Source organism: Lagenorhynchus albirostris, chromosome 10 (genome assembly GCF_949774975.1).
Source record: "Lagenorhynchus albirostris chromosome 10, mLagAlb1.1, whole genome shotgun sequence".
NCBI lineage: Eukaryota > Metazoa > Chordata > Mammalia > Artiodactyla > Delphinidae > Lagenorhynchus > Lagenorhynchus albirostris.
In genome coordinates, this window is record NC_083104.1 from 60,562,129 (window position 1) to 60,587,580 (window position 25,452).

Below are 25,452 nucleotides of genomic sequence, written 5' to 3' on the forward strand. Positions count from 1 at the left end.
TTCTTCCATCCCATAAGTCAGAACCCACAATCATCACTGTTTTAAGATATGTTTAAGACATTGAATTATAATGTATAACTTGGAAAAGATTACAAAGACTGAAAAATAATGTGTTTTTGTATCTCCAGAAATTACAAGAGAAGTGGAGCTTAAAAACACCAGAGATTCAGAAAGTCAACAACAGTGGGATCTCACTGTGTAATCTAATAAGTGCTGTGATGACCCCTGCAAAGGCCATAGCAGCAGTTAAGTCAGGTAAGTGCTTTATTTACATTTGTGGTAAAACCCATTGGGTTTTACCAATGAATTGGGTCCACCCATGTTGATTTTATTTGTGTATGTTATTTTTTAAAAATTAATGCATAAAATAACCTCAGAAACACGAAGGGAAAGTGACAAGAAAGATGGCATCTCTAAACAACCTAAACGCTGCCACGGAAAAGTGTCTGTTCTGGTCAAATTTCAGATCTCTTAGGTTTCATCTTATTAAATACTACAATTTAAAATGTAACCAAATTCATCTGTAAGAATAAGGAACATTATATTGGGGAAGGGGAAAGATCAGATTCCAGTTTGTTTTTACCTAATTGATGGGGATGTAGAAATTCTATTTGAAATCTTTTTTTTTTTTTTTAAACTTGTTCAAGTCAAATGATCAACAGCAAAGTACAATAGCTCCCATGGCTAAGCCCTTCACTCTTTTTTTTTTAAAGAAGATGTTAGGGGTAGGAGTTTATTAATTAATTTATTTATTTTTGTTGTATTGGGTCTTCGTTTCTGTGCGAGGGCTTTCTCTAGTTGTGGCAAGCGGGGGCCACTCTTCATCGCGGTGCGCGGGCCTCTCACTATCGCGGCCTCTCTTTTTGCGGAGCACAGGCTCCAGACACGCAGGCTCAGTAGTTGTGGCTCACGGGCTCACGACCAGGGCTCGAACCCGTGTCCCCTGCATTAGCAGGCATATTCTCAACCACTGCGCCACCAGGGAAGCCCCTGAAATCTTTGATAAAGAAATGAGTCTGGTCTCCTGGGAAAGAAGGAAGTAAGGAAAGAGAACAGGTTCTTTTCTGTTGAGTGGACCTCTCTTAATTTCTTCCCATCTGCTTTATTCCTTACACTATTCCCAAAGAAAACAGTTCTATACTGTGTTAGCCAGCATGTCTGAATCACAATCTTACCAGGCTTCTCAACAGAAAGGGAGAGTCATGTATAAATAATGGTTCTAAAATTAAGTTGTGGATAGAGTTTTAAGTTTAAAACATATTTATATTTGTTGTCACTATCAGGTTTAAATAATCCAAGAGAAGACCAAAGGCAGATCTCATATCTTTATTCTGAGGGTTTCTGACGATCCTCTGTGGTTTATCTGCCCTGCTTAGCCCCCAGCTGTTCCCATTGTGAGGCTGATGTTGAGCTGGGCCCATCTCCACCCACTGTTTATTCTGCTCTTTTAATCCCATTTCAGGCAGTCCTCATAGTGTAGTGTGTGATGATCTCTCCTTTCTCTCCTAATCAGATTTCCTGAAATGTCAAGGTTTTTTGTTTTTTTTTAAAGGAAGGGAATTCTGTGGTGTTTTACATTAGTTCTTCATGCCCATTCTATATTAGTAATAAGTAAAAAGTATTTTTTTCCTACTCTTGACACCTCCCAAGCATGGTAGGAATTAATCTCGAGTATCTAAAGGGTATTTTCACTTCCATCTGAAAGGCCACGGTGTGTGTGATTTTTTTTTTTTTTAAGGGACAAAACTTTAGATTAAGATTCAGATATTTAAATGTTTTTGTTTAGGCTTGTTCGTGTCTGGTTAGTTTGGGGAAATGTTTTTGTGTTTTGGATAGAGAGCCAAGGCATACTAACATGAGAAGGTCTAATTGATTTTTTAATATTCTGGTTATGAAAAAGGAACCGGTGCTAGGTGTTTATGGAATTAAAGAGAAATAATTACTATAGCTCACCAAGTAGTTCCTATTTGCTAGGCAGTAGGGTAACTGTCTTTAATGCCCACAGTGTTCTCGCGAGATACGTGTTATTCTCCCCAGCAGTTTGGTGGGATGGATTCACCTGTGCAGCCTCACAGGAAGTCATTAGTGAGGCTGGGGTTTAAGTTCAGGTGAGACATATGCCAGGGCCCAGGTGCCCCAGCCACTGTACCTCCTTCCTCTATATTGATACAGTAATGGTTTCTTTTACTTTTAACTTTTCTCTCATGTCTTTTTACCTTATTCCGCCTCCATTAAACCCATGAAAACACTGTAACTACAGCAGACAATTCTCAGTTTCTTAACTTGAGACAGACATTCTTTTGTCCGTCAGGCATTTATGCTTCAAGCAACACACATAGTGACCAGCTTCTGTGCTTCAGGGACTGTATCACTAAAATAACTTCAGCTTTAAAGCAACCTTATCCTCAAATTTTCTTATAAATTAATAGTTAATGATTAATGTATATAATATAAAGTTACTGAAACTCTACTGTTTAAGTTGATCATGTTATGACTTTAAGAATAAATTTTATGCAAAAGAGAGGATATAACTTGATCTTTCAGACCTTCATTTGATTTTGAAATTGAATCATTATTTTACATTTTCAAATAGTAATAACATTTTAAAAGAATTAGTGTTTATGGCGTTTGCTTTAATGCCACCTACTATTAATATATATAAAATACAATAGAAATCTATGATGACTTCAGTTTTAATATTTTTGCAGGTGGAGTAATATTAAATGGTGAAGGAACAGCCATAGATACTCAGGATATTTTGGCAAATAAAGGTAAATGGTAACTTTAAGTGCTTATTGATTAAATTACTTGGTATGGTGTTTTTTTTTTGAGAGAGAGAGAAAATCTTTTTAGGGATGAAAAGTAGTTATATCGAAATTTCAAACTTGAATTAAAATGGTATGAGTATAGTCATGTTCTCCATAAATAACATGTTTATATAACATTCCATGCAATTTTGTTCATCTGAACTTAATGAAATCCAGTAATTCAGCTTGGCATTTGGTTTATGTTTCCTTCTTTCGGGTTAATTTGAGATATTTTCTCACTTGGGATAACATTATTTGAGCTATTTTTTTTTAATTTGTTGCCTGAGGAATTAATAAGCATCATTTCATGATTTGGGGTTTTTATTCCATTTTAAATATCTATCTCATTTCACTTGTATTATGCAGTGTACCTAAAGTATTTGTCATTAAGTAGCATTGTAAGATAATGTAACATTTTAGTTCTAAAGACTCTATGACTTTATCATAGTAGACTTAATATTGACAAAATAGAAGGAAATAGCACGTGAAACAAATTTTTATTTCTAGAGCTCTAAACACCCTGAAAATGTGTCAATATAATTTTTCTTCTTACGTTTAGGATTAACGTCCATTAAAAAGGATATGACTGACATAAGCCATGACTATGAAGATCTTGGCCTCTTACTTAAAGACAAAATAGCCGAACTGAGTACCAAACTCTCCAGATTGCAAAAGGCTCAGGAAGAATCAAATGCCATGATGCAGTGGTTACAGACAATGAACAACACTGCCACAAAATGGCATCAGGCACCTACACCTACGGACACTGAGGCTGTGAAGAGTCAAGTTGAACAGAACAAGGTATCTTCTGTGGGTCCATTTACCGAAGATGTGAGAGAACAGATTAGCACTCAGCACTGAGCCCTGGGGGTCAGGAGCCCCGTTCTGGTTTCTGGCTCTATAACCGTCAACACATAGTTCGCCAGCTTTGTTGAACATGACTTTTTGTAGAGATTGATGCTAATAGTCACTTATTTTTACACGCAGATGTTATAAAGATGAGTGAGCTGTTGGGTGCAAGCAACTTTGCCACCTTCAAATTAGTTTAAGTCTTGGATTTTAACCAGTACTTACTGGAAAAGATGTATTTAAGGGCTAAGTGTATTAGGAATCTGTTCTGTCCAGTATAAAATAGGGGAGCTCATGCTTTCCCTTTGTTTAATACACGGTATTTCTTGCTACAACTGTCAGGGTTGGGAAAACGGTTTTGCACTTTGGCAATGCTGGCAAAAATGTCTCCAGATGACTAACTTATCTTTGAACTCTGTAACGTGTTGTCCAGAAAAGTGCTTATTTGCTAGTAGTCTCAAATCTTGCAGCCTTTATCAAGACTGATTTTCTGATTAATTACAATCATACTGATGTCATTTTCCTTTTTTTCCAAAGGGATTTGAGAATACCTTGAAATTCTTTCTAGGTGATGGGATGAGGGTCATTATCTCTGTAGCTCTAGCATTCCTCCTTGGGATTCTGTTATCAGCTAGTTGAAGAATAGTTATGAAGAGGAAAAGAAAATATAATTCACTGCTGAATCCAGTCCTCACTCACTTCAGCCTTTAACAGTGGATTGTTTCCCCTCTTTTGGTCATGTTGGAGAAAAAAGTCCTCTATTGATATTGTGTTTTTGTCTTTTGATGTTGACATACTTTAATGAAGTTACTTTTTTTATTTCCTTGTTAGTCATTTGAGGCAGAACTGAAGCAAAATGTAAACAAAGTGCAGGAGTTGAAAGACAAGCTGACGGAGCTGCTGGAGGAGAACCCAGACACTCCGGAGGCCCCCAAGTGGAAGCAGATGTTGACGGAAATAGGTATGTTACCACTTACACCAGAGGCCGTGAACAGAAGCACAGTCATTTTTTAAAAACCATAATCTCTATCAGAAAACATCTATCCAGCAATCTCACTGACTTTGGGATTTGTTTCATGTTTCAGAATCGATCTTTGCATATTCTAAAGTGTCATTTCATATTATATGGTGCTAGGCCTTGGCATATCTTGTGTTTTTCTCACTAAACACAGTAACGAAATTTATGTTTATGAAGAAGGTAGATACCAGTTGATAGAATGCTGTGTATTGAGTCACATGTTTTCATTATGGTTTATTTTTTATTAGGTTTTGGGTGCTTCTAATTTTTTATGATTTGTTATATTTTAGTGTGGAGAGTCCTTTTTGTTTGTTTTTCTGGAAAAGCTGGGTGCCTTTCTCCACCATGGAGTTCCTGATGGGACCCCACCAGCCCCTGTTTCATGCTGCTGGTCCCTTTCCCAACCAGCCTGAGAAGGCTGCTCCCCACAGGAGTCTGGGGGTTTGCTCTTTACCCAGAGTCCTCCTCCCATCTCCATCCTGTCTCTATATAAACTGTTCCTCGGAGATGCAGAATTGCCTTCACAAGCCCTGTTATCTTATCACCCCTTTTCCTTATTGTAATGATATGGGAGTGAGTGTAAGACAGTGACACTCATTTTCCCTACTTCATAGTATTTGGAGAATTCAGTGAGTTAATGTGTGTGCAGCTCAGACAAACAGTATCGGGCACATACTAAGTATGTTTAACTATGACTATCACAAGAATCATTTTACTTTGAATTGTTCCATTATATTTAGCTAAATCTTGTCCTTCCTTTAGAGTCAGATATGCTGTGATAAATTTAGAAGTTTCTAAGTACGTTTTAGTTTAATAAGAGTCATCCTTATACATATAACTGCTTCACTTTGCTGTATACCTGAAACTGACACAACATTGTAAATCAACTATACTCCAGTAAAAGAAAAAGAGTCATCCTAAGAGATCTTAATGTTGAAAGGTGTATTTAATCCAACAATAGAGACTTCTGTTGCATTATAATTAATTGGGCCCTAATTCAGTGGTTGTCAGAATATCAGAATTACTCGAAGGAATATTTTCAAGACATCTTAGAATAGCGGAGGGAGCGAGGAATGCATATTTCAGAAAAGCTTCCTGATAAGATTTTGATATTTCTCCTTCTCCGTTTATGGTTGGAGTTGCATTATCTCATTATCAGATTGTGATTGACTAGAACACGCCGTATAGTGTGACGTTGTTTAGGTAAACGTTTCAGGGGCTGGGCTCTATGAAAAGCAGCTCTTCAGTGCATTACACTAGGTGAAAAAAATCTGTCAGATCAGCTCTTCACACCATCAGTGTTGAGTGACTCATGTGTTGAGAGATGGTCTGTAATTCTGGGCTTCAAGGAGCATGCCGTCCTCAGGGCTGGGGGAGCAGGCAGGGCATCCTAGTGGAGGGTGAGACCCAGTGGGATCATGAAAGCGGGATGGGGCAGGGACAGAAGGGGAGGGATGGAGCATGTGAGCTGTGGGGCCCTTGTGCGCCCAGCCTGTTGCGATGAGGACATGTGATCAGCGGGCAGATGAGGGCTTCCTCTCGGAGGACAGACCTTTTCAGATGAGCACACAAGGGCCCTTTTGTGGGAGACCCTGGAGGTCAAGCAGAGGTCATCAGATTTTGCCGTCTAGTTGGTGACGAGTAAATTATTGAGGGGTTTGAGCCCAGAAGTGACGTATTCAGTGACGTTTAAGGGAAATTATTTTAGAACCAAATTCATTGCAGCTGAGGATCACGAATCGCAGGTAAGCTGGTTAGAAGGCTCTTGGTCTAGGTGTGCAGCTCTGGAAAGGGTGCTCCTGGCAGCAAGAGCAGAGCATCCCCTGGGGACATGTTAGAAATGCACATTCAGACATCACTTCAGACCTGCTGATCAGTCCCTCCAGGGGTGGGCCCAGCACCTGTGTGACCAGACCCTCTAGGGGTCTCTGATGCAGCTCCAGCTTGAGAAGTACTGGTCTTGGCAAAAGATGGTGAGGACCAATGTGGAGTTGGGTATTGGGAATGGAAGGACTGTGTTTAAGGGTTTGTGATTGAGGATATAGGAGCGTCATGAAAGAACATCCTGAATTATGGCATTTCATGACATGCATGAGAATAACCTTCAAAAGAAGTCTAAAAGTCGGAAAAACCTACCCATTTTGATAGGAATATCGTGAGTTTTTTCCTCCAACATTGAATTTAAGGGGTTGGTGAGATTTCCTATTGTAACTTCTGAGCAGCTGGCTGCTGATGTGTGATTTGCGTAGAAGAGCATGGTTGGGTGTAGATACACACATTTGGGAGTCAGTTACCACCATCTGGTCGTTGAAGGTTTGCTATTAAAGAAAAGGATACATGTTCATTGTTCTAGTGGGTCAGTTCTAGTTGAATAAACAGACTCTGTAGGACTTCTAGAAGGAATGAGGGTTCTCAGGAATATTCCATAATCTACAGCATCTTCCATCAGATTCAAATCTATTTTTCTTACACTTCAGTTGACACAAACCATTGGGACCATAAAATCTGTATCATTAAATGCAATTAACGCACAGGTTAGTCTTTAATTGACTATGTAAGGAGAGCCCTGTCCTACAATCTTCATAGATACAGTTGTATTAAATGTATAACAAACAAACATCTGGGCTTCCCTGGTGGCGCAGTGGTTGAGAGTCCGCCTGCCGATGCAGGGGACACGGGTTCGTGCCCCGGTCGGGGAAGATCCCACATGCCGCGGAGCGGCTGGGCCCGTGAGCCATGGCCGCTGAGCCTGCGCTCCGGAGCCTGTGCTCCGCAACGGGAGAGGCCACAACAGTGAGAAGCCCGTGTACCACACACACACAAAAAAAAAATCTGTTTCATCCTTTATCTTTTTTTCTTCTAGATTCTCAGTGGCAAGACCTCAATCAGTTAACAGTTGATAGACGACAGAAACTGGAAGAATCCTCAAATAATCTAACCCAATTCCAGACTGTGGAGGCTCAGTTAAAACAGTGGCTTGTGGAAAAAGAACTGATGGTCAGTGTCCTTGGGCCCTTGTCGATTGACCCAAATATGCTGAACACACAAAGGCAGCAGGTGCAGGTGAGTCCTACCTGACTTAACAAGACAGATGTTTTCATTAGAAATACATTACCTTGGATGGTATGTGCTCTGCCTGTCTCGGAGGGTTTGTAATGTGTCAGATGCCCACGAGGTACTGTCGTGAGGCTGGCGGGAAACCCCCAGAGAAGCAAAGCTCTGGAGCATCCCTGAGGGGTCCACTGAGCCCACGAGTATGGTCAGGTCCCTTGATCGTTTCAGTCATATTGTGGTTTGTAGAGACCCTGTTAAAGAGGACTTTCTTTGAAGTATATTAATAACATACATATTAATAACATATGATTGCATAAGTAATAACATTTTTATGAGAAGCTAGTATATTGTTTAGAAATGACTCCTTTGAGGTTTTATTCATTTTGATTGTGGTAGTAGATAATGAAACTTATAAAGCTCATGCAAAACATCCCTGAGTCGGGGAGACAAAGTAAGAAGAGAAAGAAGAAGGGAAGAAGAGGAGGAACCTTGAAACCTGCAGGGTTAGTTAGACTCATCTAATTATGAGCAGATAAATCCACAGGGGGAGAAACATATGTAAATTGTAAGTCAGACGTAGTCGCAGGCGCTCCGCTGTGGTCTCGGTGGGCTTTCTTTCCGTGCAGGTGGTGGTTTTGGGGCATGGAAGCTGATCTGTACTCTGAAAATACACAACAGTCTGGGTAGTTGAGTCACATGCTGTCCTAGGCATGTATGTTCTTCATCTGAATAGATGGAAACAACAGATATAAAGAAACATTTGAGGAGAAGTAATTAACCATAGTCTCCCAGAGATAGATAAAATATTCTACTAAAAGAAGGACATTTGGGGATCATTCGTTTTATAATGAAAGCCAGTGTGAGCCCGCACACTCAGAGCGACATGATTTATTGGCTAAATCTTTACAAAAAAGACTGTAAACGTCGATTTTATGTTTAAAAAGAACCTTTGTAAATCAATACACCATGAGTTTGTATATCCTAACACTGTTATCACTGTGTATTTCCTTTGGTGTAAAATGCTATAGAGCATTTTAAAAAATCCTGTAAAAAGAAAAATGCAAATAGGAAGAAATCAAATTGGTGTTAGTGTGATGTAAACTTGTCTAAAAGCAGTGTTTCCCTTTGTGTGTGAAAATTTGTACATGAATTTTTGTTCCTTTTCCCCACACTAGCAAAAATATTTATTCTCTTTTGTCTCCCTTGGGGGATATTATTTTAGACAAAATGTTAATCTCTGTGAAGCACCATTGCTCTTTGGATTAGTATACGATAATTGGACTGCCTTTGAAATAAAAGCTAGGAAAGCAGTAACAAAAATAAAATAAAAACTAGATAATTAACTACCATTTCTGTCTGTTTAGAAACTTAAAGGTATGTTTTCTGTAATTAATTCTCTAGTCATTTGTGTGTTTATTTGCCCTCATCACCTCTTTACCTTAGATTCTCCTGCAAGAATTTGATAGCCGGAAACCTCAGTATGAACAGCTAACAGTGGCTGGTCAGGGCATACTGCACAGACCTGGGGAGCACCCATCCTTCCACGGGATTGTGAAGGAACAGCTAGCAGCTGTGACCCAAAAATGGGACAGCCTCACAGGACAATTGAGGGACAGATGTGACCGGATCGACCATGCCATTGTTAAAAGCACCCAGTATCAAAGCCTGCTGAGAAGCCTTTCCGATAAGCTGGCCGACTTGGATAATAAACTCAGCAGCAGTGTGGCCGGGAGCACACACCCTGACGCGATGAACCAGCAGCTGGAAACAGCCCAGAAAATGAAGCAGGAAATAGAGCAGGAAACGAAGCAGATCAAAGTGGCCCAGGCTCTGGGAGAGGATCTGGCAGCCCTGGTTAAAGAAGAGTACTTGAAAGGTGAACTTAGTCGGCAACTGGAAGGCATCTTAAAATCATTTAAGGATCTTGAACTAAAAGCAGGTTTGTGTGTCTTCTTTGAATGCATGTATTTCCTGGAAATAGGGATCAGTGAACTCCCTATTTCCAAGCTGTTGCGGAAACCAGGCCCCTAAAGTGAACCTGCCCACAGTGAGAGGTGCATGCAAGGAGGGTAGATTTGGGTTCACATGCACACACAGTGTTGCAGGGGCGGGGAGTTCTGCACAGATAATAGGCGGACCCCGTGCCGGCAAAGTCCACTTTGCATAGGCCCATGGAAACTTCGGGTACTCCAGATTAGTTTTTACAGACTTTCAGACATAGAGAACAGACTTGTGGTTGCCAAGGGGCAGGGGAGGTAGAAGAGAGATGGAGGGGGGAGTTTGGGATTAGCAGATGCAAACTATTAAAAAAAATTTTTTTTATTGAAGTAGAGTTGATTTACAATCTTGTGTTAATTTCTTCTGTACAGCAAAGTGACTCAGTTATACATATACATACATTCTTTTTTAATATTCTTTTCCATTATGGCTTATCATAGGATATTATATAGGATGGATAACCAACAGGGACCTACCACATAGCACAGGGAACTCTATTCAGTCTCCTGTGATAAACCAAAATGGAAAAGAATATGAAAAAGAATGTGTATATATGTATAACTGAATCACTTTCTTGTACAGTAGAAAATAACACAACATTGTAAATCAACTATACTTCAATTTAAAAAAACCGTAAAAAAAACAAATTGGTTTTTAAAGGTGTCAGTGTTTATGCTATGCGACAGTCTTGTTTCACCAGAAAAGGAGACGACTACAGTTATTAAAAAAGGCTTGGCATCGTTTTCTTGATAACAGCTAGTTCGTCTGGCTCCATCATGGAAGCTTTTCCAGAGAAACGTGTGAGAGAGAAGCATTATGCACGATTTCCTCTCTCGCCTGCTGTAGCCATCACTCTGTGGCCGCTGAGCCCAGGATGGTCCAAGACAGCAGCAGCAGTTCCTGGGCCCGAGAAGGGCAGGCCAGAGGAGAGCCCGTTGGTGGCTGTTTGTCATTTGCCAAGTAACACTAGGCACTCAGTTTATGTTTTTTAATAATTGATTGGATTTGTTTACTGATCATAGCAACCGTTTCAGACTTACTCCTTGATTTTGACGTGATATGGATAGCAAACATTACCTATGATGATTACAGTGATGGTGACTATTGTTAGGAACCCTCTTCCGTGACAGGCATTCAGCTCAGAGCTTTACTTGCACGCACTGTCACCTCATTCCCACGACAGCTTCTATCAATGTTGCCAGCTCACACTTGGGGAAATGAGGCCCAGAGGTTTAATCGTTCACCCTAGGCCTTCCAGCTCTTGAGAGGCTGAGTTGGGATCCAGACCCATGTCGTCCCCATGGGCTGCCTTACATTGCCTCCGTGATGGGTAAAAATTACACAGGTGGAGACTTCCCCGGCGGTCCAGTGATTAAGAGTCCACGCTTCCACTGCAGGGGGCACGGGTTCAGTCCCTAGTTGGGGAACTGAGACCCTGCATGCTGCAGGGCCAAAGGAAAAAAAATCACACAGGTGGAAAAGTCACATTTAATAAGAGATTGGTTATTTATCAGCATCACCTAGAGCTTTGAACAGTTGTCACTTCCACGCCCTAGGATGGAGGTGGCTCTAGTATCCAGCCTCTATTGTCTCTTTTCTTGCCGTAGTCCTCACCTCTTGCCCTTCCCCCACCGCCTTTGTCCATAACGTAAGCGCTTTTGTCGTTCTCATAGTCAGTGCTAGTAGCCCTTGCGTTTAGATTATTCTGTGTATTTATTTGGTGGTTTTTCTCTTGGCTTTTTGCAGATTTATTCAACATTTTGATGTAAAATAAACATGTCTGTGGTTTTATTTTTTAGAGAACCATGTCCAGCATCTTCAGTCAGCCTATGCCAGCTCTCGTCAATTTCAGCAAATGTCTAGAGATTTCCAGGCTTGGCTGGATACCAAGAAGGAAGAACAGAACAAATCTCCCCCGACATCAGCCAAAGTCGAGGTCTTAGAGTCATTAATGAAACATCAGAAAGACTTCAGGAAAACTTTGACCGCCGAGTCTCACATTTATGAGAAAACCATGGCGGAAGGTGAAAACCTGTTACTAAAAACACAAGGATCTGAGAAGGTAGCGTTACAGTTACAACTGAACACGATTAAAACCAACTGGGATGGATTTCAGAAGCAGGTGAAAGAAAGAGAAGACAGGGTGAAAGATTCACTGGAAAAAGCTCTCAAGTATAAAGAACATGTGGAGATGCTCCAGCCATGGATAGACAGGTGTCAAAACAGCCTCAAGGAAATAAAGTGTAGCTTGGATCCTGCTGAGACAGAGAAATCTCTTGCCCAGTTAAAGTCTCTGCAGAAGGAGAGGGACCAGCACTTCGGGATGGTGGAACAGCTAAACAGTGCAGCCAGCAGCCTGCTCCGTGTCTGTGAAGTGGACAAAGAGGCGGTGGCAGAGGAGAAGGAATCCCTGCTCCAGAAGTTGGACATGGCCACCGAGCAAGTGCACAGGAAGAAATTCTCTCTGGAGAACATGGCCCAGAAATTTAAAGAATTTCAAGAAGTTTCCAAAGAAGCTCAGAGGCAGCTTCATTGTGCAAAGGAACAGCTAGATATGCACGACTCTCTGGGGCCCCAGGCTCACAGCAGTAAGTCCCTGACTGTGTTGCAGACTCAGCAGAAAGCCCTTCAGACCTTGAAGCCTCAGGTCGATCTGGCCCAGGGGCTCGCCCAGGACCTTGTGGCGGGGGCCTCCGACTCCAAGGGCACCTCCGAGGTTCTCCTCCAAGCAGAAGCCTTAGTCCAGGAGCACAGCGCCCTCAGCCAGCAGGTGGATGAAAAGTGTTCCTTCTTAGAAACCAAGCTTCAGGGCATCGGCCATTTCCAGAACACCATCCGAGAGATGTTTTCTCAGTTTGCGGAGTTTGATGATGAGTTGGACAGCATGGCCCCAGTGGGGAGAGATGTGGAAACGCTGCAGAAGCAAAGGGAGGCTATTAAAGCCTTCTTGGAGAAACTGGAAGCGCTCATCGCAAGCAACACCAATGCCAATAAGACCTGCAAGATGATGCTGGCCACGGAGGAAGCCTCTCCTGACCTGGTCGGCATCAAACGGGACCTGGAGGCTTTAAGCAAACAGTGCAACAAGCTTCGGGACCGTGCACAAGCCAGAGAAGAGCAGGTGGAAGGGACCATCACGCGCCTTGAAGAATTCTACAGCAAACTCAAGGAATTTTCTACTCTACTCCAGAAGGCTGAAGAGCACGAGGAGTCTCAAGGCCCTGTTGGCATGGAAACAGAGTTGATTAACCAACAGCTTGATGTGTTCAAGGTAGGGAGTGCTTCCTTTGTACTCTGCGTTTTGGTTATTCAAAGACATTACTGATCGGTATAGAAGGAGATGGCCTATTTTGTAGCATCTTCAAGTAGGATTGTCATGCAGTGTTGGAGCTTAAATGAGCATCCGTGGGCGGAGGGGATATCCAGGTACGTGGGGTGAGTCCAAGCTTCCTGGGGCTTTGGGCCCTCATGGGATAAGGCCTGTGATGAATTAGGAGGTCAAAAGGTGCTTGGAAAGCTGGTGTCTGTTTCTGATGTCACTCACAGCTGCCCTCTGGAGTGACCACGTCCGTATTTTAAACTCAACCGCAGAGGCCCATCCATCACATCAAAAGTGTGTTCTCTTCATGCTTGTGTCCCAGCATTTTCTTTCATGGTGAATTATAGTCTTTTCCTGCTCTTTCCCTTTTTATAGTCTTCTCCTCCTTCTTAATTGAATTTCTTCCCCAAGTTCCTATTTTAAAAGGCAGGGGTAGAGTTCCTTGTTGTAATCCTGGCCCCAGACGATTGGGAGTAAATTATTTCTGATGGGACTCTGAGCGCCTTGGGGCTGAGAAATGTGTACCGCCTGGCAGCACCCAGTGATGCCTGATGATGGAGTCGGAGGAGAGGGTGGGCCAGGTCCACGGTCAGTGATGTGAACCCGCTTAGGGTAGCAGGTGCAGACCTCGCATCTCGTTGGAGAGAGGGTCACCTGCACAGGGAGGGTCCTAGCTGTCCAGCCTTTGCTGCACAGGGCTGACAGGAACCTGTAGGGTTGCGGGGGATCCTGTTCTATTCATGAGGTAAGTTTTACTTTCCAGTAAAGTTTTACTTTCCATTTGATGCGTGAAGCATCAAATAGGATTAAGTAGAAACAGAATTTGCAAAACAACAAATCATTTCCCAGGAGAAATGAATATAAATCAAATAGACCTCCTGAATTCTGTGCTGTTGTACTTGACAAAGTCTTTCCTTTGTTTCTCTTTCGTGGTGTTATTTTTAGGTGACTGAAGTTTGAAAAGTAACTTCAAAGTAGCTTCTTTTCCTTCTTTGTTATATTATGGTTGTTTGCTGTTTATAGAGTGCCTTTGAAGCCCAGTTTCTTCAGGGATTAAGAACCTGCGGTTCTGTATTTGGGTCTTGATTCTGGAAGGAGAAGGAAGCTGCCTCACTGTTGATTTAACTTCATTGCCCTGTCACACTTTCACACTGTGGTTTGCAAAATAAAGATTTCATATAAGAGAACTGTCTGTTAGAAAAACAAAGTTCTGTGACAGTTGCTGCTTGGAAGACAGGGGGTAGGGGGGTGCTTAGGAGTGAGTCTCTGGAATTTTCTGTGGGACCTGACAAAGCTTGAACGCTTCCATGACAGTGATCAGGTGGTCTTTGTACTGATGAAAGTTAAGCATGCTTTTGTGACACGTTATCATTTGTTTGGGTTTTCTGTGACTTTGTTTAGAAAAAGAGAGCAGGCCTTTATCTCTCTTCACTGCTTCAACTACTTATAGGAAAATGAGCAAAAGTAATAATATCGGTGCAGCTGCTTTGTCCACACCCCCTCTTTGGGTCCTCAGGCATGAGGACAGTGAAAAACATGGCTCTGCTTGTGGAGAGGTCTTCGGAAAGGAAGCAAAAGCAAGGGATAGGAGGGGCTCGCTCACGCATTGCTTTGAAATTATTTTGCAAACTGAAAAGCACTAAATAAGCATCGTTACTGTTCATGGTTACACAGATTGCTTTATTTGACTGTGAAGAAAAACAAAGTGATCATGTCTTCTAAAATAAGCCACTTGGCGTGCTGTGTCTATGTGTTTTCTCATTACTTTTTAAGGAGTTGACTGATTTTAATGAAATTCAATAATAAAGAATATCATGACATACCCTCAGTGTCTTGAGACCCAGTGACTGAAATGAAAGTTTCCAAGTAGATAGTCATCTGCATTTGGTATATGCCAGTGCCATAGGTAAAAAAACAATAAGAATATTATGGTAAATAAAGATGCTTACACAATCACTGATTCTCTTCTCTGTGTGTGTGTTTGCCAGTGTATGTTCTAAAAACTAACAGTTACAACAGTTAACATTTATTATGGGCTTAGTGTGTGTCAAGCATGACTCTAGACTGTCTTTAATCCTTTTGACAGTCCTGAGAACTGGGTACTATCATTATCCCCATCTTATTGTAAGGAAGCAGAGACCCAGGGAGGGGAAGTGACTTTCCCAAGGTCACACGGGTAGTAAGTGTCAGAGCCTGGATGTTTTGGTGGATATAATGCAGTGTTTTGGTCAACTTTATTCATCACGTTGTACATCTTACACTTCTCTGGGAAATTTTCAAATCATCTTTGCTGGAGACTGATTTGGGTGGCCTGAGTAACCAGCCATTGTTGTTGGTTTGTTTGTTTTTCTGATTTTTTAAAATTGAAGTATAGTTGATTTACAATATTGTGTTTGTTTTAGGTGTACAGTACAGTGATTCAGTTTTATATATATATGTATATATGTGTGTGTGTGTATATATATATATATATATATATATATATATATATATTCTCTTTCAGATTCTTTTCCCTTATAGGTTATTACATAATACTGAGTATAGTTCCCTGGGCTATACAGAGGTCCTTTTTGTTTATCTATTTTATATATATTAGTGTGTATGTGTTAATCCCAAGTTCCTAATTTATCTCTCCCCCCCCCCCACCTTTCCCCTTTGGTAACCATAAATTTGTTTTCTATGTCTGTGAGTCTCTTTCTGTTTTGTAAATAAGTTCATTTGTATTTTTTTTTTAGATTCTGCATAAAAGCAATATCATATGATATTTGTCTTTCTCTGTCTGACTTCACTCAATATGACAATCTCTAGGTCCATTCATGTTGCTGCAAATGGCATTATTTCCTTCTCTTTTATGGCTGAGTAATATTCCTTTGTATATATGTACCAAATCTTTTTTATCCATTCATCTGTCAATCAGCCATTGTTTATTTTAACCCAGAACACCAGGAACACTCACTTAAGGAACATGTTCTGTAAAGCCAGACACTATGATAACAGGAGGTGAATGTGTGTGTATGTTGTCTTAGAGATGTATCTCTAGATGTTGTGATGAGGATAATGACAGTTACCACCAGCACCAAACATTTCCTTGTCTTAGTGATTATGTCATTCTTGATTGAAGTTGTAAATTATCTCAATTCAGATCTTCACTTAGTTTTTGTTGGAGATTAAGCTTTGGTTGGACATTAGTTTTGTTTTGTTTTGTTTTGTTTTGTTTTGTTTTGTTTGCAGTACGTGGGCCTCTCACTGTTGTGGCCTCTCCCGTTGCGGAGCTCAGGCTCCGGACGCACAGGCTCAGCGGCCATGGCTCACGGGCCCAGCTGCTCCGCGGCATGTGGGATCTTCCCGGACCGGGGCACAAACCTGTGTCCCCTGCATCGGCAGGTGGACTCTCAACCACTGCGCCACCAGGGAAGCCCATGGACATTAGTTTTAACATAATATTTTAGGAAGATTTTAAAAATTGCTTTAAGTGGAATAATTTGCATTGAGTAAAAAACTAGTATTTTGCTATTTTATAGTTTCTAAAACTAAAACAGAAAAGCACCAAAGTACTGGGTCTATTTTCATTACAGACTTCGAAATATAATGCAGTTTGACATGACTCTACCTGGTAGCTTCTGTTTAACCTAATGTCATGGGTAAAATCTTATGACAGTTTTTCATACTATAGCATAAGCTGCCTTCAGAGTCTTTCTGGAGCTTCATAGCTGTTACCCAGTTACTCAGTCAGGGTACGTTATATTCACTGGGAGCATAATGGATTATTTAAACTAGGTAAGACAGACCTCTTGGGTTCCATTCTTTTTTTCCCCCCCCCTTAAACTTAACCTAGGAAACAGCAGTTAATGTCCTTGACAGGATAAAATTAATTCATGTTTAATACCAACACAAACATAATGATTGAAAATAAATGCTGTTCTGAACCAAAAGTCCTAATTCACTGTCAGTGAAAGCTATTCAAAGTTTCCGAAAAGAGATTGGTACTACCCTTTATGTTACTTTAGCTAGGTTTTTAAACAATGTGGATTGTTTTCCTACTTCTAAATATTAGTCATCGGATTAAAATGTCTAAAGACTGAGGTATTTTCTATTACTGTTGATAACTCAGAGTACCGTTTTTCTACTTATACTTCCGTATTATTGCATTAAATTCTGTGTACACTGTCATAAATTCCTAGGCAGAAAGGAAAAAGTCCCCCTATCCCTACCTCCTGTTAAAGATTCCTGCTCAAGATTATCTTCAAATCTAAACTACATTATCAGGTAATATTAACGTTTCCACATTTCTATTTTATTTTTCAAAGACATACCAACTCTATACAAGGAATAGGTGCCACCCTTCCTATGATGTCATCAACAGCCAATTATCCCCACACTGAATTGATTTCATTTCAGTGAAGAGCACAGAAACTTGATGTTTTAGCGAACATATACAGTCACATCCCAGCTAAATATATGACCCTCCCCAGCTCCATCTAGGCCGTGGTAAAAAGTCTTACCCACAGCCTGCTTACTGTTTTTTCCGGCCACTCTGTTGCTGCTCCAGTTGTCATTCGGTTTGTTCCCACAAATGAACACATCACTGGTACAAGTCTCTCTGAACCAAAGATTTCTAAAAGCAGGGAATTTTTAAGCCGAGTTGAAACCAGAGACAGAGACCGGAACACATGTAATTGTGCTGTGATAAATGTTCTCTGGTCCAGGGGAAGGCAGTGTGGAACCCAGGCATCCTCCTGAGCATGTTGGGTGAACTAGAATGCCAGGCGCCGTGAAGCTGGGGAAGCCGGGAGGTTTGAGTCCTAATTGTAAATGGTATGGCTGAAAAAAATCAATTTCCAAGTATCCTCTTAAGATATTTATTAAATGATCCTACAACAACCTCTGTAATGTCACCATATTTTTAGAGATAAAATTAAACTGTCCAAAGAATACTTTAATAATGATTTCTCAGTGGCCCGTATTGTTACATAGAGGTCAATGACAAATTGTTCTCTGTTTTTGTCAAAAACAGGAGCAAATTCAGTAAAGCTGTCGCAGAAGAGGTTTTTCTTGGGGAAATATTCTTACTTGACTGGATTTTTGTTAATGAGCCTGTGTTATCAGGGAGGTTTCGTAACACCTTCCTGTGGTATTTTTAAAGGTGACAATGTTTTCACTATAGAAACTGTACTTTGATGCATGGGCTTTGTAGGAAGGTCACATTATTCAGTCAGCTATATCAGAGTGGCTTTAAGATGTTAGGAAGAAAGAATATCACCTATGCTGGGCAACACAGAAGGCCCACCAAAGCAGAGGCTGCACGAGGCCACTACGATGGCGCTGATGTGATGGCAAGGTTCGTAAGACTCCATGGTCGCACCACACACACCAGCAGAGCCAGTGGGGCCTTCTTCCTACTCCGAAAGGCTGTCCTGGTGGGGAACGTGGCACGAGGGCTCTTTCCATGTTTGCTTCTAACTAACGCCATGCTGTTGGTGTCATGTGGCCTCTTAACTCCTATGGCTTCATTTAAGATCCAGGAGTTAGACGTAGGAAACAAACTTACGGTTACCAAAGGGGAAAAAAGGAGGAAGGGAGGGATAAGTTAGGAGTTTGGGATTAGCAGATACATACTACTATACTATATAAAATGAACAACAGGACTTACTATAGCACAGGGAACTATATTCAATATCTTGTCATAAATGGTATATATATACTATATATATTCAGTTATATGTATATAACTGAATCACTTCTTTGCTGTGCACCTAAAGCTAACACAACATTGTAACTCAACTATATTCCAGTTTAAAAAAAAAAAAGATCAAGGAGTTCATGTAGGTTGTTCCGAATGCAGTTCCAGCCAGAGATTTTATACCAGGGGATTTTTTGGTGGTTTTGTTGTTAACTGGATAAATTTGTATCTTCATTTTAAAGTGGTTCTCCCGGCCACCCCCAGCCCAGACACACCCACCGGCACACACAAAGCGCCAGGCTATAACATCTCCTGTCATTATCATGGGCCTTCCTTAGATAAAAGGAGATCTACATAATTTATTTTACTCTCATGGAAAGTTGCTTAAAGGGGTGTGTGTGTGTGTGTGTGTGTGTGTGTGAGAAATGGGAGCAGAGAGGGAGGAATTTGCTTTGTTGTTTCGAAATGATGCGTTGGTTTCTGGATAAGAAAATTTGATGGGTTAATGTTTTTTAAATGTTTCTCTAGGTCTGTAATCATTAAATAATAGCTTCGGGTAGGTAAATGCTGTGATGGTAACTTCCAGGAAGAAGAGGAGTGCATATTACAGATCCTCCTTAACATTCAAGATAAATTCCCATCAAGATCAGTCACCCTGTTAAGTGTTTCTGAATTTGTTTGCTTTTGTCATGGGGTCTGAATATCCTATTTTCCTTCAAATATAAATTATTTTCCACTGAAATAAATAGCTACTGCATGTTCATCTGATGACTGTCCTTGAAAACCCTTGACCCATTTATGTGAAGCTGTTTATCAGTTTATCAGAAAACTAAGAACACAGGTTGCTTTCCGTTTTCCTGAGCTAATGGCATATCTATTTTGAAAGAATAATAGAAATTGTTGTTTCTAAGGCCTAGTTTTGTACTCACAGCAAAAAAAACCACATCTCTTGTTTGGCTTCTAATCCATATTTCAGGAGCACCTGGGCCAGGAAGATATTTTGGTCAGTTTTTATGGATAATAGTGCATTTACTCACAAACATTGTCCATTTACTGCACTTGAATTTCCTAATATCTCTAGCCTTTCAGCTCTAAAAACTCCATGTTTCAGTTGGTAAAATTAGTCTTTTACCTTTTCTATGATGTGGATCATTGTACTTTGTGGTAAGATTTTTCAGGAACTTTTCTTTTAAAAGATTTAATTTAATTTTAGAAATATAGAATGAGAAAATTATACTGTTTTGCTTATAATTCAATTAGTATTTGTGTACTTTTCTAAAATCATCTGCCTTTAGAAGATTTTTTAACTGAATCACATCTAGTAGGCTGTGTAAAGTTATGTTTTGAGACCAGTTTAACATTGTGATTTCTGTATGTATGAAATAATACTGTTGACTACTTTTCAGAAGAACCTTACTCATTTTATTCATTGTGTATTTCTCTCTTACGAAAATGTGAGAGAGCTAGGTATCACGATTAGCGTTTAACACAGTTCAGTACATCTCGATTTTACTAACTTTAGAGACCATAGCATTGAAAGTAGCTGCATAAACCAAATTTAGGAAGAAGAGTTCAGCCAGTCCAGTTCTGCGCTAAATGTGAGTTCTTTTATGTTATCCAGATAGATCTTTGGAATCTGATTCCAAGTCACAAAGATAAATATACAAGTTGTTGTCATCAATACCAATGTAATATTAAGAGTACAAATTTCAATTTGAATCAGAATCTATTAGGATCGTCCTTTGTAGAGTTAGTTGAAATCAGCTTAATAAAATAGGAATTCAATTATTAAATAAATGGCACATCCTTAAACATAATCAACTAGAGGACATTTTCCCATAGCACTTCCTGCTTCCCAGCTGTACTCTGCTGACTTTCTCATCCATATTCTCCACTTTACTGTAAGCCATGAAGGGGCGGGGGTGCTGCATCTCTGGGCACCAGCACTTTGCCAGGGCTCTCCGTGCTGTTTGGTAATAGTGGGCACTGTTTGATGAATGGTTGAGTTTATGAATGAATTGTCTGTGTAGCTTTAAAAGTGTACTATCCACATGAAATGTGAGGTTGCTGTTCTTAGCTTTACAGAAGGTTAGAAGACTAGAATAGAATTGTGCTAATGATCCAGAGTTAGAGCCTAAGTTGGGTGGAATTAGGGCCATTTTTTCTTATGAAAAGTTCTGGGAGGATCTCTGTTTAGAGAAAGGCCCTGGTCCACATTCTGTGGAAACTTTATTATTCATGTAGCCATGAATAAATAGCTTATATGGGAAGGGAGTGGCAACTGACAGTCAAACCCTTAGTTTCTGCTGATTCCAGCCTAGGGCACGACCCACTGTTCAAACGTGGTAACTGTGGGCACGTTTTTCTTTGTCTTATGATCCACATGTCACAACAGCCTGTGTGATTAGACAGGATCAAGTGCTTGTTGCAGTATTTCACTTCTTGACTCTGAAGAGTGGGCATTGATATTATCATGTTGATGGGTTGTTTATTATGTATATATTCCCTTCTAGTTGGCTATAGATATTTTTTCCAACTTCATGATGGCCATATACTGAGTTGTATCTAATAATTGTTGAATGGGTGTGTAACCTGTAGAGTTCCAGTTATGGATAGATTTTTTTTTTTCAAAGATTCAGTTCTTAGGTTTATAAAAATCATTTTGGAATATTTTCTTATGAAAGGTAAAAAAGGTCTATCCCACATCTTTTCTGTAAAGTTATCAGAGAAAGTATAGGGTTGTTTTTAATAGAACTGTCTTCACTTGGGGCCAGCACAGTTTTACTTATGTTCAAATGATTATTTTGTGAGATTGAGGAAAGAAAATCTGCCCTCTATCTGCTACTCTGGCATGGTTGCTTATTTCATAAGATAAGGAATGGATAGATTTTACTTTATTTAAATGAATCTATGAAATTTCCCCCCACACACACCCAAAGGCTAAGGTTTGGCTTGCTGAGTTAATTTTCAAACAGTATTTTTAAAGAGTGTTTATTCAGTAGATTAAAAAAAGTGGGTGTGATTTTGTTAATGAAACATCCAGAGTCATTTAACTGCCCTTGATCTTTGCCTGAGTCTTGCATCAAATTCAAGAGGAATGCATGCTTATTAGTAACGACTAATATTCATGTCCGCTAATATTCATATTCTTCTTCTCGAAGAAGCTTAGGAATAATTGATTCTGGAGAACAGTTCTACTTGAACTTGGGTTTTGAAAAGAATGACACAAGAGTCGACTTGAAAGTGATGCGCGCTCTGCATTTGCAGACACTAAACGTCTAAGAGTCCGCAGCTGCAGCGCACGGGAGTATGGTTTCATCTGAAGGATGGGGACCTGTTAGCCCTTATCCCTGTTTCCTATTCCCAGGGGTGCAGTCCCGGCGGGGCTCCTGGTGTCTGTTCCGCCTCTGCTCGCCCCTCCCCCACCTCCCCAGTTACCAGATACGCGAACCCGCGCCGCCCTCCCCGCGCCTCCAGGACCGGGTCTGGTTCGCGCTGATGTCACCACCAGGCGGTTGCCTCGCAGCCGCCCGCCTCTGGGCACCTCCCCCTCAAAGGCTCGAGGGCTCCCGGCCGGACGGGGCCGGAGTCCGGGGGATATGCCCACGGAGTCCGGTCTCGGGAGCGCGTAGCGGCGGAGTGGGAGCCCGGGCCCCGCGGCGGCGAGGGGCGCGCGGCAGATGCGCCCCCGGGAGCGCCCGGGCTCGGGACGCCCGCCCGCCGCCTCCAGCTGCGCCTTTCAAGGCCGGCGGGGTCCCAGCAGCCCGAGCCTTAGAGGAAGCCCGGAGCTCTTCTCTGCTGCAGTTGCCTCAGGTGGATCCGTCGTCTTAAGGAGGATCAGATAAGAGTCTTTGAAAACGGCTTTTTTTTTTTTTTTTTAGGGGAGTTAATAGTACACCGTGCTTTGTGTTTACTTTAAACGGTCGCTGGATTGTACTGGCCTGGCCGCCCAAAAGCCTATTTTTTCCTCTTTGGATAATTCTGAATAGTCTCGAAGAAGCTTAATATGGGTAGAAAGACTGCCTTTCGAATCAAGAGTATTTATAGCTACTCCCAAAAAGAGTAAAAGAAAAATTGAACTTTCTTACCGCATTAGACTTAACTTATTTTTCTCTGAAGACTTGTTCTGTGCCTTCATTGGAACAGTCCATGGTCCCTGGGTTTGTCTTTTAAGTTTCTGAACCTTGGTTTATTTATAAAAGAGATGGAGTTTTGCAGGCCGTCTTTAAGTGGATTACAGTTAACCAGAGCACTGCTGAAATTAACATTCAGCCAGCTAAGATGCTGGCTCCTTTGGAAATTTTAACCTGGAAATCTCAGATGCAAAATTAGAATAAAAAGGGAAATGGACCGACAATGGAATGTTCTAAGTGTTTGAGCCACTGTTAAGTGCATTATTTGGTTTCTTTTTTCTGTGTTTTGGAGTATATGAAAGGGAACTCTGGGGGCCTTTCTGGGTAGGAGGAGGAAGGAGACTTCTGTTCTCTGCTCATGATGCACTTTATTTTTGAGAGTCATTCTCAAACCACCAGGTAAAGGGAGGGTTGCAAAGTAGACCGGTGCCCTGCTGCTGGCCTTAAACACCTCATCTATGACGACGTGTGTTATGTGAGATGCGTCCTTGGGCTGGAGACACTTTATAGTTCTGTTCAGAAGTGTGCTTTGCTGAAAGATGCATTGCCTTATTTCCCACTTTCTGTGTCAAGAGCTGCAATATTTGTTTTAACTGTCTCCAAAATGGGCAAGCCGCTGAGCAGACCGGACTGTTTACGTCAGAATCCCCCCTGTGTAGGGAAGGGTGAGGAAGAGGAGGACCTCAACATCGAGGACTGTTACGTCCCGCAGCGCTCCATCTACGACACGGTTAGGCTGAATGAGCAGATCGACTCTGGTTCCAAGGGGAGCCTGTCTTCCAGGCATTTCACAGATCGGACTTTACCCTACAGTCACAGAACACTGGATGTCAGTTCTTTATGCTCCAATGGTGCCCTTGCTTCTTCCAGTGCATTTGAGCTGAGAGGCCGTGAAACTCACAAACTCGATGAAAAGATGATCTTTGATGCCCTCAAACTAAATAGCGATATCATCCGAAGCACAGGATTACCCAAAGCCAAATCTCACGCAGAAAAGAAAGAGCATAGACGGTCATGGCGAATGTTCGTCCCAGCCAATTTTATGGATTATGCAAACAAAAGTGAAAGCTCTTTTGTTGAACCTCCTGATCTGTCAGATGCTGTTACCAAGGCTGGCAAGTGCAGAGGGGGTAGTAATTCTCTCACGTCGGAGGAGGATGACTCTGGGTTATGCAGTCCTCCAGCCGAGAGGGAAGAAAAACAGGGCATTTTACCTGGAGATCCATCCCAAATTAGAAGCTTGTCTTCTGCTGAAGATATTCACATAGCAGAGCAATATAGACCCTTTTTTTCTGTTAATTCCGTCAGCGAACAGAAAATCCCCTTGCTTTCATGCAGAAGCGCCCACCTTGATGACAACTTCAAAACGATTTTACATGATGTTTCTCCACCAGAGGAAACAAAACGTGTCAACGGTCAAAGGGAAATCCGTGGTGAAAATTGCTGCCTGCAGAATGATGTCAAAGAGAGCACTCTTAAGGCTGACCCATTCATTTTGCCAAGAGAGGGAGAAAACAAGTGTATTTCTAACCCCAGAGAAGAAGGAAAAACATATGGACCAGGAGAATTACAAAGCACAGCACGAAGTAGGGAATTTATGGGAGGTTCTCCTGAGGATTTGCCTCTCCCTCACACAGGTCTGGGGGGAAATGATGTAGATGGGGGTAGCGCAAGTTTAGTAGAAAACCTGACATTATTGACACAATACGATTTGGAAGAATCCAACGTAGCATCTCAAGAGGACATGGAGGCTCCCCTTTCTGCCCAGGAGATGGAGGCGATCCCTATGCAATGCTCCCCCAAATTCAGAGCAGTAAGAAAGAAAGCCACTGCCCGAAAAACAAGGGCCCGGGCAGGAACCTTGGACCCTGTCTGTAATGGCTTTCACTCAGTTCAGGTAATTAACGGAGATGGGAAATTCTGTGATGCCCAAGGTCTGTGGTAGTGTTGTCAAGTGGCCACTGGTGTTTCCAATCATGGTCAATCCGGTCTTGTCTTTGGGGGGGTTTGACTAGTACCCTACCAGATGACAGATATTGATATGATCATAACAACAAATTAATTAGGGACCGTTTTTGAGGAGCGTGATTATCCCCAGCTGTTTGGAGTCCTGCTCCTGGTTGTAGAGACGGTGGCTGTTCCCTTTCATTTGAATGCCTCCACTGTGAATTTATGTTAGGCTTAGGCTTTTCCACAAATTGTGGTTTAAGACCCAGCGATTTAAGGGCAGTTATATTGGATTTATTAAGCTCGAACGGGCTTAGGAAGGTACCAACACAGTATTGTTTTGGTCTGAGAAGTGCTTTCCTCAAATTGAGGACTTTTTACACCTTCTGAAAATATTCTCTCAGTAGCTCTGCATGGGGGAGAGAGGTAATTGTGCTGTATTTTGCCCCTCACTTGTATAGCCCCTCACTTTTGGTAAGTGGTGAGTGAGGTAAGCAAGTAAAGCGTACTGCCTTGTAATAGGGAGAGGTTGGTTGTCAAGCCTGTAATTTTTTTCTTCCCACTTAGATTGAAGTTCAGCTATTTTGGTCCTTTTCCTAAGCTCTTCTGGTAAACTTTGCCTCAGAGGTAATTTTATTTTATTTTAA

General features: G+C 41.4%; 2 protein-coding genes across 7 annotated transcripts in view; both read left to right on the forward strand.

The window, feature by feature from the left end:
• The window catches only part of DST (dystonin), a 500,594-nt gene that overhangs the window by 389,327 nt on the left and 85,815 nt on the right, over positions 1–25,452 (forward strand). For all 6 annotated transcript variants that reach the window (XM_060162516.1, XM_060162518.1, XM_060162517.1 and 3 more), the window contains 7 exons: positions 129–255; positions 2,709–2,771; positions 3,367–3,608; positions 4,488–4,617; positions 7,538–7,737; positions 9,172–9,667; positions 11,526–12,997. In XM_060162516.1, the coding sequence (XP_060018499.1) occupies positions 129–255; positions 2,709–2,771; positions 3,367–3,608; positions 4,488–4,617; positions 7,538–7,737; positions 9,172–9,667; positions 11,526–12,997 (2,730 nt within the window). The remainder of the gene's footprint in view (positions 1–128; positions 256–2,708; positions 2,772–3,366; positions 3,609–4,487; positions 4,618–7,537; positions 7,738–9,171; positions 9,668–11,525; positions 12,998–25,452) is intronic.
• LOC132527397 (uncharacterized) lies at positions 23,463–24,803 on the forward strand. Its single transcript, XM_060163031.1, has one exon. The coding sequence runs from the start codon at positions 23,463–23,465 to the stop codon at positions 24,801–24,803; it is 1,341 nt and encodes a 446-aa protein (XP_060019014.1).